The 19,515-nt window shown below is 28.1% G+C and overlaps 1 protein-coding gene across 1 annotated transcript; it reads left to right on the top strand.

Moving 5' to 3' along the window:
• Nucleotides 1–4,046: 4,046 nt before the first annotated feature.
• On the top strand, nucleotides 4,047–4,910 carry LOC107483502 (30S ribosomal protein S13, chloroplastic). Its single transcript, XM_016104120.3, has 3 exons — nucleotides 4,047–4,224; nucleotides 4,294–4,518; nucleotides 4,598–4,910. Exons 1-3 carry the CDS (start codon nucleotides 4,123–4,125, stop codon nucleotides 4,757–4,759), a joined length of 489 nt encoding a protein of 162 aa, XP_015959606.1. The 5' UTR covers nucleotides 4,047–4,122; the 3' UTR covers nucleotides 4,760–4,910.
• Nucleotides 4,911–19,515: the final 14,605 nt, after the last annotated feature.

Here is a 19,515-nt window from a genome sequence, read left to right on the forward strand (position 1 = left end):
AGTTAGCTTTTGCTCTTTCATATTAGTTAAGGCTAATATTAATATATTGTCCTTCTAAATATCTATGCCATTTCTGAATTGTCACAATGCATACATGATATATTTTTTGTTTATTAAATCTACAGGTCCTGTAGCAGAAGATACGTTTTATTAATTGAATGTGAATGTGCCTTGATGAAGATATTTATGCTAGTGATAGAATAGAAGTGTTTTTATTTCTGAAGTCTCACTCTTTTGATTGGGCTGTTTAACACTTCAAACCTCAGATATAGTTGTTCAGTTCGAGACTCTATCTTCCTTAAACTAATTGTGTTGCAAATCTTAAAGGAGCAGAAATTGAATGCTAAGTTGTCAAAGTGTGAGTTTTGGAAGGAGGAAGTAAAGTTCCTAGGTCACTGATGAGCGGATAATTTATACACTTTTCGGCATTATTTTTAGGTAGTTTTTAGTAGGAGTGGGCAAAAAAATCCGAATTTTGGATTTTAATCCAAATCTAAACCAAACCATTTAAAAAACCAGTTTTAAACAAAAAAATCCAAACCAAATTATATTTATTTTATAATTTGGTTTTTGATCCAATCCATTTAAATGGTTTTAAATCCGGATCCAGATCCAGATCCACATTAAGATCCAAATCTTAAAAAAACCCTAATTTCGGATTTCTGATTCGGTGAACTTTCCTCTTCTACTCCTTCGCTTCTTCTCTTTCGATCGGGGAGTCTCCACTCTCCACCGCAGCCGGCACCGAAGCAGGCAACTGGCACCAGCACCGTCTCATTCAACGTTGAACGGGTCTCACCTCTGTTTGACTGTTTCTCTTCTTCTGCCTTTGGTCTTCTCCCCCGTCATCTTCAGTTCTTCACCGTCGCTGACTCATTGTATCAAGCTTTCATTGTATCAAGCTTATCAATCAACTCTACAATTTCTGTCATAGTGTGGGACATATCTGAATCTAGTTCCAGCACAAGCAGAACAAGCAGTAGCCCCTGTTCTAGTTCTCTGTGCCAGGTTTTTGTCTATTTTCCATTTTATTTTATTAAGTTTGATTAATTTCCAGGTTCTTTGTGATTTAAGACCAAGAGAATTATACTAAGAGAAATCAGCTACTAAGAATAAGGGTTAGGGTAGTTAGAAGCTCAATCATATGATATATAAACTGAAATTATGAAGCTGCATTGGTTGAGTTTGTGTTGCTGGATTTGTGCTTGATTATGTTGTGGCGAATGTTTAATTGATTTTCATGAATATGTGATTTTATATTGTGATGATTGAATGCTAATGTTATAAGGAAAATTGGTTTGTCAATTTGATGAGTGGTGCTAATGTGGATCAGCCACACGTATTTGGAGATGCTAATCAACAGAGTGGATTTTGGCCTAACACATTTTTCCATTGAAACAAACAAACGAAGAAATTCAAGTGTTATAAGTGTGGGTTCCTTTGTTGAAGTTGGATCTTTTCATGTTTAAAATAAGTATGATTTGGCATATGCATATTTTTATATGAGATGTTATCTTCTGACTTGGACTTGTTATCTTCACATGTCGAATCGCTTTGGTCTGTGGCATAATCTTCCTTTTTGTTGTTATCTTCCCCTGTCATATTGCTTAGATCTGTGGCATAATCTTCCTTTTCTTCCTTTGTTGTCTCAACATCTTTCATGACAGCTAAGAAATCACCACTTCTCTTCTTGTAAGGTGTATAGTGTTCCTCTGGCTTCACATCCTTCAATTTTTCTGAAAGATTCTCAAGATTATTGCTAGCTTCAGTGAAGTTTGATTGGATACTATTTTCTTGCATTCTGACATTCCTGTTAAGAAGCTTAACTCTCTTGATTTCCTCCTCCAATTCCTTCAGCAGCTTCTTGGTTTTTTCTGAATCATCTAACAGCATTTCCTTGTCCTCTTCCAAGCTTTTTATATTTGTCTCAAGTTTTTCTGCTTCTAACATTAGCCTTTTTACCTTTCTGAATCATCTAACGGGACATATCTGTTTCGGTGCACCATTGGTTGCTTATGCTAGCCAGCCAGATATACAGTCTACACTTCCCAGGTTCATGAGTTCACTTGGCACAGTGCTGTGAAATTGACTTTTGTTTCACATTCACTATTAAATATCATCTTGAACCTGTCTTTTTTTTCTACTTTATTTCCTGATTAATAGTTTTGATTCTTTTTTTTCTTTTTGGGGTTGTCAATTGTGTGGGTTCCCCTTTTTTTGCTTTAGGTTGGATCTCTGTTTCTTGTATTTGCCAATTTGTTACTGATTTTAAATTTTGAATTTGTGTCCAGGTCTGTGCTGGTTGTTCTGGGAATTGTATCAGAATCTCAGGTTACAAGTCAGGTACAAACTAGTCAAACAGAGACTGCAGAGACATCCAACTCCGAAAAGGATACGGCGACAGAAAAATCTAAAGAATCATCTACGGCTAGCTGAACTGTAAGTGGTGGAATCTATTATTCAATCAATAGAAAGCCTAGATCCAATTAGACTAACTGGTGCTGCGACTTGTCTCAATAGTATAGGGAATGAAGAACCAGTACTGATAAACTTGTCACATATACCTAGATATAGATTCTAGTTTGGCCATGCTGCTACCTCTCAATAATCTTGGGGAATGAAGAGCGAGATGAATTTATTACAGTTAGGTAGGTCTAGATAGTTTTTGGGCATGAGCCTGTATCATTCCTTCCCTCACTAACAATTCTGTCATAGTGTGGGACATATCTGTTTCGGTGCCTTGGTCTAGTTGAATTGAATGTTTAGAAAGAAATTCTTCCTTAAGTGTTTCAATCCTTTCATGAGATTCCTTAACCTTTTGGAATGCTGCATTAGCTTCTTCAGAGTTAATAAGATCTATGCATAGTGATCTTTTCAATTTGTCTCTCTATAATATATATTGTAATTGATTTAAAAAAAAAACACAGCTTTGATCTGATGAGTTTCATAAATCAACAATTAAGAAAATTATTTCTTTAGTTTTTACACTATGCATATAGTGTTGTATTTTGACCCGTTCTACTTTTGCTGTGCATATATATGCTTCATAATCCATGAAATAATAATAATAATAAATAATAATAAATATATAAATAACAAGATTTTCCAATGTGCATAGGCGCATATAGTACTAGCTAATTTATTAGTCATCCTCATATAAATAACTATAAATTTTCAACTCTTTACCTTTTAAATGGTAGTAAGTAGTAACAGTATTAGTTAATATAAATTGGTGTACCATACCGTAGTAGCTATTAGCTAAGCCACTCTTTTTTGGTGAACCAAAATAAATAAATAAAATTACATATGATATGATTATTATGATGAGCAATGATACATGAAGAGTAAATATTATTATTTTTGAGGTACAGGACAATAATTTTCATAAATTTTTAAAAACTAGTTTTAAAATTGGATTTTTGGTTGAAGAAACTGGTTTTAAAATTGGATTTTCAAAAACTGGTTTTAAAACTAGATTTTTGGTTACCAAAAATCTGGTTTTAAAACTGGATTTTATAAAAAAACTGGATTTTAGATTTGGATTTTAAAAAAACCAGATTTAAAACTGGTTTTGCATGTAAAACCGGATTTAAAACCGGTTTGTAAATAAAACTGGATTTAAATTTTAAATCCGGTTTAGAATCGATTTTTGTTTTTTCAAACCGGTTTAGAACCGGTTTTGCTCTTCAATCCAGTTCTGGTTTGGTTTCCTGAACCATAAAACTGGTTTTGAAGTGGATCCAGTTTGGATTTTTAAAAATCCAAACCATGCCCACCCCTAGTTTAAAGTTGTTTGTGAACTTTTAATAGTAAATTATAGATAATTTATTATGTGAAATTGTGAAATTTTAAATTTTATTAGCTTACAATTCATTGGATTTAATATTTGAAATTGTATAAAATTTTTAATAATTTTATTTTATATTTAATTAAACCGGTTGAACTACTAAATCATTAAACCAGTTAATCTACCGATTTATTGTCGGTTCTCGCAACCTTGGTTTTTTGTTCTTGTTTTTGTTCATAGCTCTTGTTGTTTGTTTTGTTTTTGCTTATCAGAATTATTTTTCTATTCTTTTTTTTTTTTTCTAGCAGCAGAGAAAGAAGAAGAACAACTCGAGCATGGCACAAATAGCAATGCCCGTAGCTCCCTCTCTCGCCCTAATCTCAAACCCTAGACCTCTTTCCAGAGCCGTCTATTTCCCTGTTCTCAACCCTCCCAAGGTAACATAAAACAAACTCTACCTAACATTTCTGAAATTTCTTTGTTTAATTTTGAATTTGTGTGCTCAGGCGAGAGGGTTAAGCATAGAGTGCGCTCGTGTTGGCGGAGTGGAGATTCCGAACAACAAGAGAATCGAGTTCTCGCTACAGTACATCCATGGAATCGGAAGGAGCAGAGCTCGCAAGATTCTCTGCGATATAAGCATGGACAACAAGGTCACTAAGGATCTCAGTGAAGAGGAACTCATCACTCTTAGAGATGAAGTCTCCAAATACGTCATTGAAGGGGATTTGGTTAGTTTCCTTTCAGTTAAACCATTCAATTAATTAAGAAGAAAGTTTACTTTATTGATGTGTTTATTGATTTTCTCAGAGGAGGTTTAATGCGCTGAATATAAGGAGATTGAAGGAGATTCAATGTTACAGAGGAATAAGGCATATTCAGGGGCTTCCTTGCCGAGGACAACGTACGAAGAACAATTGCCGGACCTTGAAGGGTAAGAAGGTTGCTATTGCTGGCAAGAAGAAGAAGTAATCGACTCCGTGAGTACAATTCAATTCCTTGTAATTTCTTATTAGCAATGCTGCATTCTGTGTAATCTGTGCTTCTTTTGTAAAATACTTATTACTAGCTTATATACCTGATCTGCATGGGCAATTGAGTAATTTGACTTCATTCTTCAAAATGCAGTTTTACTATTGGAGTGTGATTTGTATAATCAATTATTTAATGCATCAGATTATTTGATAATAAGCATAATGAGAAAGTAATTTCCCTTCTAGTTTATTCAATGTTTCAGTTAGCACATTTGCAATTGTTCTCTCCTCTGTTTCTGTTCTTAGTCTCATCTTGCAGCTTGATAGTAACTCTGAAAATAATGTAATTTGTTAATGTTTGCACCAGTTCAGAACATAATGTTGTACCTTTGTAGCGAGACAAAACAATTTGTTGAAATTCTTAGTCATACCTTTTTAAATTATGTCCTCAAAATTCCTTTTTGAATGTCAATTAATCTAGCTAGAGGAGTTTTTCCCAGTATGGTTTTATATGCCTTTTGTATTCCTTTCTAGTAATATGGTTTAATCTCTCTAAATAACTTGGTCATTTTTCTTCTCAATTGATTTTGTCACTTTGATTTCTTTTATTGTTGTTTCTTTGATTTATAATTTAATTCCAGTGAGTTCAGTTTATAAGTAAACACTTCTACCATGTTTCACCAAAAGTAATAAAAGAAAAAGAGAATGAGAATACTTTTACCATGTGGTACATGGTGTTTCCTGTTGGAAAGCAAGAATATGTTATTTAGTTGACACTTGAAAAAGTGTTTTACTGCATAAAGAACGGTGTATAATTCTGTAACTTTAAGTTGGTTTATACTTTTTTTTGACAATTACATTGCTTTAGCTGACTCAATGATGGAAATTTCCCTAGGAATACAAGCCTGACACATGACTCTTTTTCTTATCTGTAGACTTTAAACATGCAAACTGAGGGTGTGAAAAAAACCTTACTTTTATTCCCCTTGCTCCAGCATCTGTGGTAATCATAAATGTTTTAAATGCTGCATTTCCTATCTGCTAATTTGCTATTTGTTGCTAATTTAATGTCAAAAAGAAATTGGTGTATTATGTCAAATTCTATCTCTGGAAGGACAAAATGCCAACCAAAATATCATTTGTTTCTTTAGAAGGATATTTTGTCAAAAAAATAAATCTTTTGGAAGCTAAAACAGTAAATTACTATATTCGGTACGATTCTTAATAGAGACAAACTAGAATCAGTGATCATAGAATAAAAATTTCTTTGCTCTCATGGTCTTTACAACATGTAAATGTAATGTTGCTGATCAGGTAAAATTTCATTTTTTAACTTAAAAGTGTAGGATTTCTTTGTAGATCAAGATCCGGGTAGTTGGTTTCTATCTAGAGCATGAATTCTGTCTAAGTAGATATCTATTATGTCCTTAGGATTGGATAGAAAATTGATTACTGTGCTAAATTAGATTGTGGATTCAGTTTGTAAGATTTTCCAAAACAATGATTTTCCTAATGGTTTTCCCAACATCGATCTCTATAGTATGTATGTATAGAAAAGGTAAAGTTTAAAATCAGATATATGAGATGTTTTGTTGTGTTGTTAAACTTGTACATTGTTGCTGAAGTTGTTTATCTCAATAAGTATTTGTTGAAGTGAATCCTAAATTCGGTTGTTTAATAATATGCATAGCCTGCTGCACTTTTCATTGCAATGGCTGGCGCTATTATACTTGAACACTTGATTCCTCAGGTAATCTATGAATTAGGTTTATGATTTATAGTTTTTTTTTTACGGAAAAAAATATTTTTCATTCATAGAGAAACCAAATGGCACATACAAATGTCATAGAAATATCAATTCTACATTGATAATAAAAAGATAAATATTCTATGTATTAAACTATAATCTAATAGGAGGCACAATATTTGATTACTAAAAATCTTAAAAAGTAAAAACAGAAACAAATATAAGTCTCTTTTATTTCTATAGATTTATACACACGTGATGCAAGACAGGAAGATACATCTTCTTTTCCATATAAATTTGAATATTTTTAAGATTTGAAAGTTTTTTTATGAACAAAAATATTTTTTCGTGGAAAAAGATCTGTAGCTCAAATTACTACTAGCATTCATAAAGGGAATCAAGAGCACCACTACAAAAGAGGAAAAAAAATACTACGGATGGGTTATTAAAATTAAAACCAGGAATATAGAGCTAAATTCAGGTTTGATAATGGTCTACAATGAGAACCTTAGAAGGAAAGTGAACAATCACAACGGGGTTATTATAGATCTAGATTTGAATCTCTAAAAAGAAATAGAAGCACAAACAAAAATCACAACCAAGAAAAGGGGCGTGCAGGAGAAAGGAGGGAGAGGAGGCGGCAGCAACGACAGCAGCAGCGGATGGTGTGGACGGTGGAAGAGTGATGGTGGTGTGGGTGATGTGAAAAGTGAAGAGAAAAAATAAAACTGTAGCTGTAAAAACAAAGAAGATGATGGATGGTAAGGAAGGGAGAGAAAGAGAAGAAGAAAAAAGGAGAAGGTTAAAGGGAAGGGAGCAGGGGAGAGCCACTGCAATCCAGATTGAGGCGGCAGCAGCGGTGACCCTTTGGGAGGCCTTGTGTTTTCCCTCACGGAAGAGAAAGGGCCGTATTTGTGTTTTTGCAGTAGCTTGAGATTTGTAGTTGTTGTACCATAGTGATTAAAACTAATTGTTTGCTTAATTCATCCGGTTTACATGCTTAGTTCAAGTTGATATTATCAAATACTAGCAAGAGTTTTAGTTTTTCTCCCAATTTGTTTGGTATTATGACAGAGTTAAATTTTAAAGTGATATCTGAGATTAATTACCTGGATTAAAATAGTCTTTAAGATCTTAATTGCATTAATTACATTCTTAAAATTAGCAAAAATGTACTACACTAGTTTTTAACGACATAATGAGACATTTGATAAAAGAAAAATGCTAGTTGTACAACACTAATCAATCTTTAATCAAATTTAAATAATATTTAATTATTTTTTATTGAAATATATTCTTATTTTGTAGATACATATCTATAAATGAATTTAATTTAAATTTTAAAAGCCATCCACTTCATATCATAGTTAGTTAATGTGACTTTGTTTTTTTTACTTAACTTCACGTAACAAATAAAATTTTTTTATTTCTTATTCTATAGGATATTCACACTACATTAGTGAATCCAAAACAAAAAAAAGTACCTTTCTACTAAGTTCTCCCTCTCGTCTTCATTAGTGAAGACGTATTACCACCTTCCAGTTGAAGTACTTTCTCGTTTTGTATTGGTGAAAGGTGTCATTATTTTTCACACATGTGTTTATGTAATTTGTTAAGAAATATCATGTTTAACATTTTTAATTATATTTAAAATAAACATAAAAATTCTATTCTTATTTAATTGGAACATTCTTATTTAATTTTATTAATAGAGTTGTTACAAATAAAGTACTTTGTACGTAAGTAGTTTGAATAAAGAAAAAAAAATCTGAAGTTTAAGAGGGAAGATGTAGATGGTATGGTCATATTTTTTAATTATAACATATCTGATAGTATGATATTTTATTCAAAATATTTTTAAAACACATCTAAAATTAAACTTAAATACACATCCAAAATTATAAGAATGCACTCTAAATATTTTATCTACACATCCAAAATTCATGTAAAAAAATTTATATATGTACATAAGAACATAATGAACAATATAAACACATCCAAAATTAAGTATTGACACGTCTAAATTAGATTAACATTACAACTCTAAAAAAAATACAGACACTTCTAATATTATACATAAATTTAAAAAAATAGAACATTTTATTAAGTGAAAAAAGAAAGATAACATATTTTCACGGATAAACTCAACCAAATTTTTTTAGAATTTTGCAAGTAGAATTACCAAATTTTGAATTCTAACTAATTTAATTTTTGGATGTGTATTTAAATTGTAATACATTAATAATTAAATATATTAAATTTGAAATAAAAATTTAAATTTTAAATTTTAAATTTCAGTTTTATTTAGTTTGTATTTTGAATGTGTATTTAATTTTAAAAAGATATTAAATCTATTTAGAATTTTTAGATGTGTTTGTTTTATTTTTCTTAAATTATTGTAATAAAAGACTAAATATTGTACAACTTTTAAAGGATTCTTAGTTTAATTGTTGCTAGAAAAGGATTGGTATTTTTTGCCAATTTCAAAAACGATATGTAATTGGTAGAATTGAAATTTAAAGAACTATTTTGATTTATATTGCTAATATAAAAAACTACCTTGAAGTTTAACTCGAATCATAGGTTATAGGTTTCTTTTTTCATGATATTGTAGCTGATAGTTTGATGTAGCCAGTATGCTAGCTCAATTACTTAAAGGACCTAGCCGATCCAATGATAATTGGGCCTCTTAACTAATAGTGTCATGATTGAGGTAGGTTGCACTTAAATATTTTGAGTTGCCCAACAAAAAACCAATAGCTTGAATTTTAGGATCCACATTCTGAATAGTACTGTATCTAAATATTGAGCTGTTATTCTCTAGGCTTGAACTAGTTATAAAATTTGAAATTGAAACTGAAGAGTAACCTTTTAATCATCTTTTAGAATTTTTTTGTGCTGCTTGATGCTAATATACTCAAATAATGGTGCTTTCTTTTTAATCAGTGGTGCTTAGCACAATAGTTAATGTTCGAACCAACTAGCTGAATCATAATCATGTTCTTCAGGTCCAAGATGAGCAAGTTGTAATTAATTTGTGGCATTGAGGATCATGTAATTAAAAAATAAAAGAATGGTTAGTTCTTGATCTTGTTTGTGACATGACATGTGTGACTAGGACTGTTGTATGTTAATGTGTGGTTATCCATAATAAAATGGTTATGATGATTTTGGACAACAAAACCTTAAAGCCTTATCCAAAATTATCTTCTTTGTTGGGCCATAAACATTGGTTACTTGACTTAAACGGAACTGAAATTTGGGCCCTACTAGACAAAATGCAAGACATTTTCTTGATAGGCTTATCAGCATAATAGAACTTATTGGCTTAAATGGAATTAATTCTTAAGGTACTAAAGAAAATTAAATATCTTAAAACGAGTTTTTCCGTGGATATTTAAAAACATGTAATACTAGATGTACACTAAAATCAGCTATTAAAATTAATTAGTAATATAAAATAATATATAATAATAATTAATTTTGGTAACTAATTTTAATATACACCTATATTTTTGTTTAAGGATCAAAATGACACTTTAATATAACATCGTTATTCAAAGGCTGTAAATAACCTATGATCCAAAAATCAAGATTGATACTTCTAGTAGTAATATATTTGAATGCATGGTTTAAAGTTATATGAAATTAGTCTTGTATTAAACAAAAGATATCGCTCGGGTTTTTCCACTATATAGATTTTTTATGCAATTTTTTTTTTTAAGAATTTATGCTCGTTATGAAATGGTGCTTTCATTTAGAATTAACCGATCAAAGAGGATTATTGGTGGAGGGTTATAGGCAAAAGAGGAATTGTCTATAATTGAATTAATCGTTACCAAGTGAAATATTTCGTAGAGTGCAAGTCTTACAATAATATCTTAATATTTTATTAATACTAAAATACAAACTAATTTTTTAATATTTTTAATGATATTTTTAAATATAAAGATTATTTAAGATATTATTTATTTTATAAATAATAATATATACTAATCCTACACTTATTTTAAGAATATAAATTAAAAATATTAATAAGTACATAATGTTATTTGAATGTATCAAATGATATTCAAAAAAATATTTTTTAATTTTTATTAAAATAAATTAAACATAAAAATATACGTGTATCAAATAAATATCTCGTCTAAACTGTGTCTAATACATAGACAAAATAATTCATTGAAGTTGTAACAAATTTTAACGCAGTGATTCTTTCTATTAATTTGCTAGGTGAGAATTCAGGTGTAGTCGACTTTACGTGAAGTTGATAATTGAGAATCGTTAGATGAAAATTTAGTCAAATAAATCAAATTATCTAATAACTCTCAATTTTAACATCACGTAAGTCTACTGCATCTGAGTTTTTTCACCAATTTATTATTGATGTTCTAAAATATCAAGGCATGTCTGAATACATGAACATATAACAGATGAATATCGAAAGGCTAAAAAAGAATTGATGATCCAAAAGTTAGGGTTGGTGATAATAAGGAGTGATAACGTTCTATACATGCACATATAACAAAAGAAATCATGATTATTGGAAGGACGCAAAGAATGATCCACAAATTAAGGTTTGCAGTGCACATACACACCAATGGATTATTGGTCTGCCACTATCTATATATTCAAGGATTGAATTTGTTATAACATCGAATCAAATCGTCTATTTGTATATTAAAAAGCGTTACCATATCCTCTATGCAAGAATCTTGGACTTATATACATATTTATATAATTTGTTAATACATTCTTTGTTTTGTGGTGATCAGAGCAATGACCTGTAACATCTAGAAGCTCGGATTTTTTATTTATTTATTTTTGAGGGAAGAAAATGAAGGTGGCGTAAGATAAAATCGAACTACCTGCAGGATAATGCAAATTAAAAGAAATTCTCGCAAATTGGTCATTCCAAGTAATCCTCTTGGTATAATAATAATAATAATAATAATAATAATAATAATAACCATTAAATTTTTGAAGATTTTAATTTTAAATTAATTAATTTTAAATTAGTTTGATATTTAATGATATGGGAGTAAAATTTACTTTTTTTTTTATTTTGAGTATCAATTTTTCAAATATACACCAAAAATTTCTCTTTAAACAGAACAAAAGAAACAATAAAATGTAAATTGAAATTTAAAGACTTAAATTATAAGAAAAGGGTTACATGATAAAATGAAATAAAAAAACTTCTACAAAGTTAAAAGACTTTTCAAAAATAAAATGAATAATTCGAAAGCTTTAAGAAAAAGACAAGATTACTTTACTAAAATGAAATAGCTTGCATAAAAAAAGTATAGAGAAATTAAAAAAAAATGTAAAGACATATAAAGAATTTTATAGAAAAAAAGTTTGTAACAGATTCAGAAAATTATTGAGATATATAAATGTGCAAGAGTATCTTTTGAAAATAAATTTTAGCTTTTATTTTTTCTAAATTTTGTACATTTATAAATTTTTTTAACTAATCATATCTTGCCACATGTTCTTCATAAAAAATCTTAAAAATAGTTATTTCTGCCAGATGCATAAATTATGTAATTATCTTCCGCTTTTTAGACGATCAAATCTAACATTAGTTAACCGCTCTGTTTTACTTTAACAACAAACCTCATCGAATTAATTACCTTTTTTCTATCGGTAACCTTTCTTCAACAAAAATTCATCACACTCAACAAAACTTGTCACATACAACTTTCAACGCCAATTGCAACATCTTCAACTTATAATTTATTTTATTTGATGTAACACTATATAATAATAAACAATAGACATGTATATTCTTCTGCCAATTGATAGTGCGAAACAAAACAAAATTGCACATGTATTTTATTATCTACAGTGGTGTGTGTCTTGTTACTGTCATATGAATATGAAATAATGTAGTTTTATACTGTAAAATATTCATTATCTTTTGAATTTTTATACAACTTTTATTAATTATTTTCTATTTATTATGAATCTTTATCAAAACAAGTAAAATTTTGTTCAAAAAATTAGTATTTATATAATAATTTTTCATAAATAAACACATCACAGTAATTAATAGTATATATAAGCACTACAATTAACTTTTACGTAATAAATTAATAAAAAAACATAATGTGTCCATCATTTATTATTATAGAAAGTTAAATTGATATTTTTTCTTTCAAAAATTAATTAGTCCAAAATTAAAATTTTTAAGTCTTAATTGTCTTTTTAATCTAATAATAATAATAATAATAATAATAATGGATACTACATTTTCAATATTATAACTAACATGATTTGATTGAAGAAGTTTCTTGCATTGCATATTATTCCTAGACTTGGTTCCAACTTTCTATCAACATGGGCCCCACTTCATATTCTCTTGTGGATGTGAAACCAAACCAAATAATAATTCATTCCTCTACACCCTGAGTTATACTGTGATCTTTATTTATTGTAGTTTGGTTTGTATAATAATATTAGTAAGGACATACATGATAAATATTCAACGAATCATACTCTAAATTTATTCTTTAATAATTATTATTTTAAGTGATGATATATAGTATAAACATATATGCTAATTGACAACATAACATTGAACACAAAGATACATAGCTTCTAACAATAAATACTAATTGAGTTAGGTGCCGCAACTTTGTGTAAGTCAAGCTGGATGTGTTGGACTAAATTAAAGAAAACTATATAATTGACAAATCAAAGCATGTTATTAAGCGAGCATAACATGACTTTAACTTCATCATGTAAGAAAACTCCCAATTGGTTAATTATAGTTCAATTATTTTGCTTCATCTCTTAAGAAAACTACTCCTAATAATTAATCCATTAGGTTCATTTTTATTTAATTTTTTGAGGGAAAGCTAAGCAAAGCAATGTCTTCACGTCACTACTAACTATATGGTATAACTTATTAAGGATAAGAATGTGTACATGCATAACATATATACCCCATACTCATACCATGCATATACCATTATTTGTATTTGTACTTTGTATATTTGTACATTATTTATACTGTTGTATGTAGCAGCTTCTCCATGATGTGCTGCTGAGGTGGTTCTTCATCAAACCTATCTCATCATGAGTCATGAACCAACAAGTAGGGTCAATTATTAGCCATGTTTTCTTCTTTTTTTTTAAAAAAAAAAATATTTCCTTTAATCAAAGATCAGATAGGTATGTCAATTAACCACATGCTAAGTTTTCTTTGTCTTAAAAATATGTATTAAATGTATTTGGTAAGCATGTAAGAAATTTTTGTAGGAGTGGTGATATTTGCGTATAAGCACAATCTAATAGTAGAAACTTAAAATACTAGAATAAGGATCACATCAACATTCAATTAATAGTTAAAAAATAATCAACGTCGTCGCTACACAATTTTAAAAGGTCTAGTTTTAAAAAATCATTTTCTCTTGGATTTGGAATCTGAGTATGAAAAATTGACACCAAAATTTCATGTCTTTCTATCTATAGAATTTCAAATACTCGAATATAATATTTTTAATAATAAAAAGTTGGTTTAATTACTTTCTTGATTTCTATAATTTTTACTAAATTGTAATTAAATTATATTTTTATATTTTTTTAATTGATTTCTACACTTTTTTTTAGTTTTGTAATTAGATAATTTTTATATCAAAAACCGTTAAAATTAATAATATTTTAATAAAAAAATATGTGATTAAAAATCTAATTAAGTCTGTAATTTGTAAAAAAATATTCAATTGATTTTAATACGTTTTACATTAAAAGTGACCTAATTACAAAATAAAAAAAAATGTGTAGAGACCTAATTTTTTTTTAGAAAAAAGTATAAAGACCTATTTATAAATTTAGTAAAATTATAAGAACCAATATAGTAATTAAACCTAAAAAAATTTCAAACTAACATTTTATCTAAAAAAAATCTAAAAGTTGAGTATTGTGTATGAAAAAATCAACACTACAAAATCATATCTTCTATAAAATTTTAAATATTCCAATAAAATATCTTAGAAATCAACACTACAAAATCATATCTTCTATAAAATTTTAAGTATTCCAATAAAATATCCTAGAAAGAAGATACCTAATTAGGAATTAGAATTTCATTTTAAGAAAGAAAACGATTGGATGTATTTTTTTATCAGATAAATTAAACTGCCCCGAATTCTATGTATTAGGTTATAAATTCATCCAATTTTACACATTAGATCATAAACTCATTCACTCAATATTTAAAAGAATTTCTATCTATTCCAAATTTTAAATCCAAATACAACATATTACAAAATAGATGATTTGTCACTTCAATTAAGCCTTCGGCTTGATTGGAGTGCATATAGATTGTCATAGCGTTCTGATCCAAAAGAATGAGAGTGTTGAAAATGAGAAAGCCCCACAAAAGAATGTGATATATGTATGTGGGTCCAATTAATTTATGATCCAGTTGGAGTGTGTTTCGGCCTTTGCCACCTCAACAATCCATCCTCTCTCTATCTCTTTGGACACTGTTTTTAGCACGTAGCCAACACATAATATAAGCTTGCATGCAACTCCTCCAATAATCAAACGAGAATCTCATACATTATTAATTTATTATTGTCCAAGTCTGGCAGCCACCACAATAATATTAATATTCATATCAGTTTATGATATTCAAAAATATTTCATCTACCTTAAATATCGGTCATTATATATTATTTATTATATTATTCGTGCAATTAAAGATATGTATGATGGGGTCACAATTAGTGTGAAGACTCAAGATGGTGTGACAGAAGAATTTTCTATTGGTATAGCATTATACCAGGGATCATCCTTAAGTCCATACATTTTCACATTAGTCTTCAAAGTACTCACAAAGCACATCCAAAAGCCTGTACCATGATGCATGCTTTTTGCCGATGATATCGTCCTTATGGGAGAGTCAAGGGAAGACCTAAATAAGAAGTTGGAGTTATGGAGAGAAGCTCTAGAAGTGTATGGTCTGTGTATAAACCATAGCAAGATAGAATATATGGAATGTAAGTTCACTTTGAGAAGGAAAAACCCTAATATAGAGGTGAAGATTGGAGAAAACATCCTACGAAAAGTTAAAAGTTTTAAATATCTTGGGTGCATCATACAGGATAATGGAGAAATTGAACAGGATGTAAATCATAAGATCCAAGCAGGTTGGTTAAAATGGCGGAGTGCATCTGGTTTTATATGCGACAAAAAAGTGCCTTTAAAACTTAAAGGTAAATTCTATCACACCGCTATAAGATCGGCTATGCTTTATGGTACAGAGTATTGGGCGACTAAAAGGGAGCACAAATATAAGTTGAGTGTGGCAGATATGAAGATGTTGAGATGGAAGAGTGGTTATACACGATTGGATAAAATAAGGAACGAAGATATAAGGAAGAGAGTTGGAGTAGCACCCATTGTGGAAAAGATGATTGAATCGCGTCTCAAATGGTTTGGACATGTGAGAAGAAGACCGATAGAACATCCAGTTAGGAGGGTGGATGAGATGGAAGATAAATAAGGGGCGAAAGATAGAAGAAGACCATCTATGAGGTGGTCAAATAAGATATACATATAAACGGTCTCTTTATAGACATGATACATGACAGAATACAATGACGTCGTTTAATTTATGTAATTGACTCCACTTAATGGGACAAGACTTTATTGTTGTTGTTGTACATAATAATTCAGATTTTTTTAACTAAAAAATAATCAATTTGTCATAATAGAATAATTAAATATATAATAGAAGAAGAATAAAAAAAGTAGTGTAATAACTTTTTTATAAGATATCAACTACATATTTTTATATATGGTAATTAATTGAAGATTTTTTTGTATAAATTACATGGTTGTATATATATATATACTTCATTTTAATAATATCTTCGCTGCATTTAAAAATAGTAATATTATAAGTGATGTATTATAGTAAAATGAATAATATCATATCATAAGATAATGAATAAATAAATTTAGATCATAATAAAATCAAATGCTAAAAACTAAATCCTAAAATGTTAAAAATTAATTAGAAAGTCATATAATTATATAAAATAGTTATAAGATTCTTTCTACTTTTTAATCTTGATTATTGTTATTAATGTAAAATGTTCTAATAATATTTGGTCGAACTTGCCAATCTCAATCTCATATAAAATTATTCCTCTATCTCGCCTAGTTCAAATTAAATTAAAAGAATGGATCATACTTGGAAATTGAAGAAATATTTTTTCTTTTATTTAATTCACTTATTTTTGTTTATATATGTTTTCTCCTACTTAAGAATCTGATTCATATTTGATATTCCTACAACTGCATTAAAGAAGATTGCGAATCATATGTTGAAATTTTGGATTATTGCTTTTCAATTTGGATCAGTATGAATTTACTTGGTAATAAGCAGGCCAACTGATGATAAGATAATATATATCATCACAACCAATAATAATTAGCCTATTTCTTTATTTGCCATTTTTTATTTAATAATTAATCTCATATTTTATCCGAACTTTTAGAGACACACAAAATGTAAAGGAATTCAATAAACAACTCCAAAAATAACAAAAGGAAGATTTAGTTTCAGATAATGAACAACATTACAAAATAGTTGAGAAACATAAAAAAAGTGAGTGGGGGAAACTCTATCTATTTAATTAGTTCTAATAATAAAAAGGGAGAGAAAACTAATAACAATCAAAATATAGGTATTAAAAATATATAAAATAATATATATTTATACATAATAAGTGATTAATAGAAAACAAGTTAATAATAATCAAATTAGTTATTTTTATAAAATATGTATTAGAATATAAAATAGGTATTAAAAATATATAAAATAATATATATTTATATACAAATATATAACATAGAAAAAATTTTTTTATCAATAAGTTAAAAAATTACAACTAATTAATAATAGAAAATATCATATATATCTTCTTCTTTTAGAAACATATGAACATTTCTATTATTTAAAAATAGTTTCCAACGAACTGATGTTACATTTGGGAGGCTGCGTAAAATAAAAACTAATAGAAAAAGAAAAGAAAAGAAAAAAAGAATTTCTCTAAAAATTGTGTTAAACATTTAGGTCCCACAGGGACAAGAGGTGACCCATGAGCTTTTATTTTTTGGTGCAACAAAAAGATAAACAAAGGCACTAATGGATAATCATTATCTGTACTTTGTTCTTCCACAGAATCATTGGTAGTTTGGAATGTATCCGTATAAATATTTTACATATAATTATTCATCACGACAACCATTTTTTAACTGAAATAATATTTAAAAAATATCGTCTAAAAATTGATAGAGTTTCTTTCTTTTGCAGATACAATCATTGTATTAGATGAGAGGAATATTTTTTTCTTCAAAATTAAAGAACCGTTTTAATTTTATTTGAACGGAATCTCTGAGAAGTGTTGTCTATTTTTGAAAATTATAGGGGCTTATATTAGACTTTATTTTTTTTAAATATTTTTATGTGACACCCATATCTAATACGTTAGTTGATTATCTATCGTTTTGCAACCGATTAAACGGGATAATTTGATAAATAATTTTGATGGATAAAGACCTCAATAAAATATTTTAAAATATTTTATTATATTGTAATTTCACTTCATAGAAATTTAATATAGAGGGGTCAATACTTAAATCCTAAATCATACTCGTGGGTGCACAAATCCCCATTTTTACATAAACTTGACAATTTTTTTTTTCTGTAAAAGGTAATCTCTAGATATTCGTTTTAATGGTTTTTTGTCACCCCTAGACTAAATACATATATATTTTGTATAATTGGGAATATATTTTGGCATTTACAAATGACAATAGAAAGTATTTGCAAATAAAAAATATTCTACATACACTAAAAATAATCACTAAATCAATTAATACATAGTGTATATTTATACTCTTAATTTATATATTTTTTAACTAAATAATCAACTAACAAAATAAATAATTAAATATGTCATAATAGAATAATCAAATCTATAATAAATGAATAATCGATCATCAAACTTGTTTACAGTACTATAATAAAAAAATTTTGAGATATCATCAAAAGTATAATTTCATACATATATAGGGATTGATTCTTGTCGAATTTTTTCTAAATATATGGGATATTATTTAATTTATCTCCATCAACTTTTTTTGTTTAAAAAAAGTAATAGCATTCACATATTTCTATGATAAAAATTGATGAAATCATATAATGTGTTTCTAGCAAGATTATGTTATGAATGCACAAAGCTATTTGAAGCCAAATAGCCAATAATGTTATGAAATTTTAATTTGGAATCATGATCAAGCCGGTATTTTATAATTAGTATATGAATTTGGCATGAGCAGAAAAGTATATAAAAGATACAACGAAAACATATTTAAGACCATACATATGATCTAATTCATTAATTAAATGTCTATTGCAATTATTTCTCCAATGAAAACATAATTTATTACCATTAGTTTATATATAAATTTATTTAATTAATTAAAAGTCAAAGATTAATTTTAATACATCATTAATATGAAAACATTTCATCCTCACTCCCTCGTATAGGTGCTTCTGCTGGGGGAATCTAACTATTAAAAAAAAAATTATACTATTAGTCATTTACATTATATCTTTGATCTTTGAGATTTTTACAATGAATTAAATACTTCGCTACAAAGAGCACAGAAAATAATGACAGTTTTTTTAGGAATTTAAACCATTGCAAAAACAGATTATCAACATTTATACACTATTGTACAGTTATGTAAAATATTTTTACAATAACAATATATAAAATTAAAATTTCAGAAAATAGTAGTCTATCTGAAATTGATCATATAAAATTTGGAGTTGTTAATAAAATAATAAACCATAACTTTACAGTAGACAAGGAGAAAACTAAAATAACTATTATTACCATATATACAATTTGTGTTGTTCATAATTATACTTCTTTATGTAATTGATTGCTCTAATTTTTATGCATGCTTATCTCTTT

Source organism: Arachis duranensis, chromosome 4 (assembly GCF_000817695.3).
Source record: "Arachis duranensis cultivar V14167 chromosome 4, aradu.V14167.gnm2.J7QH, whole genome shotgun sequence".
NCBI classification, from domain to species: domain Eukaryota; kingdom Viridiplantae; phylum Streptophyta; class Magnoliopsida; order Fabales; family Fabaceae; genus Arachis; species Arachis duranensis.

Bases quoted from the DNA above. Each gene is read 5' to 3' on its own strand.
- LOC107483502 (XM_016104120.3), top strand. From the start codon at position 4,123: ATGGCACAAATAGCAATGCCCGTAGCTCCCTCTCTCGCCCTAATCTCA. The intron at 4,225-4,293 runs GTAACATAAAAC...TTGTGTGCTCAG, and splicing joins CTGTTCTCAACCCTCCCAAG to GCGAGAGGGTTAAGCATAGA. The intron at 4,519-4,597 runs GTTAGTTTCCTT...TGATTTTCTCAG, and splicing joins ACGTCATTGAAGGGGATTTG to AGGAGGTTTAATGCGCTGAA.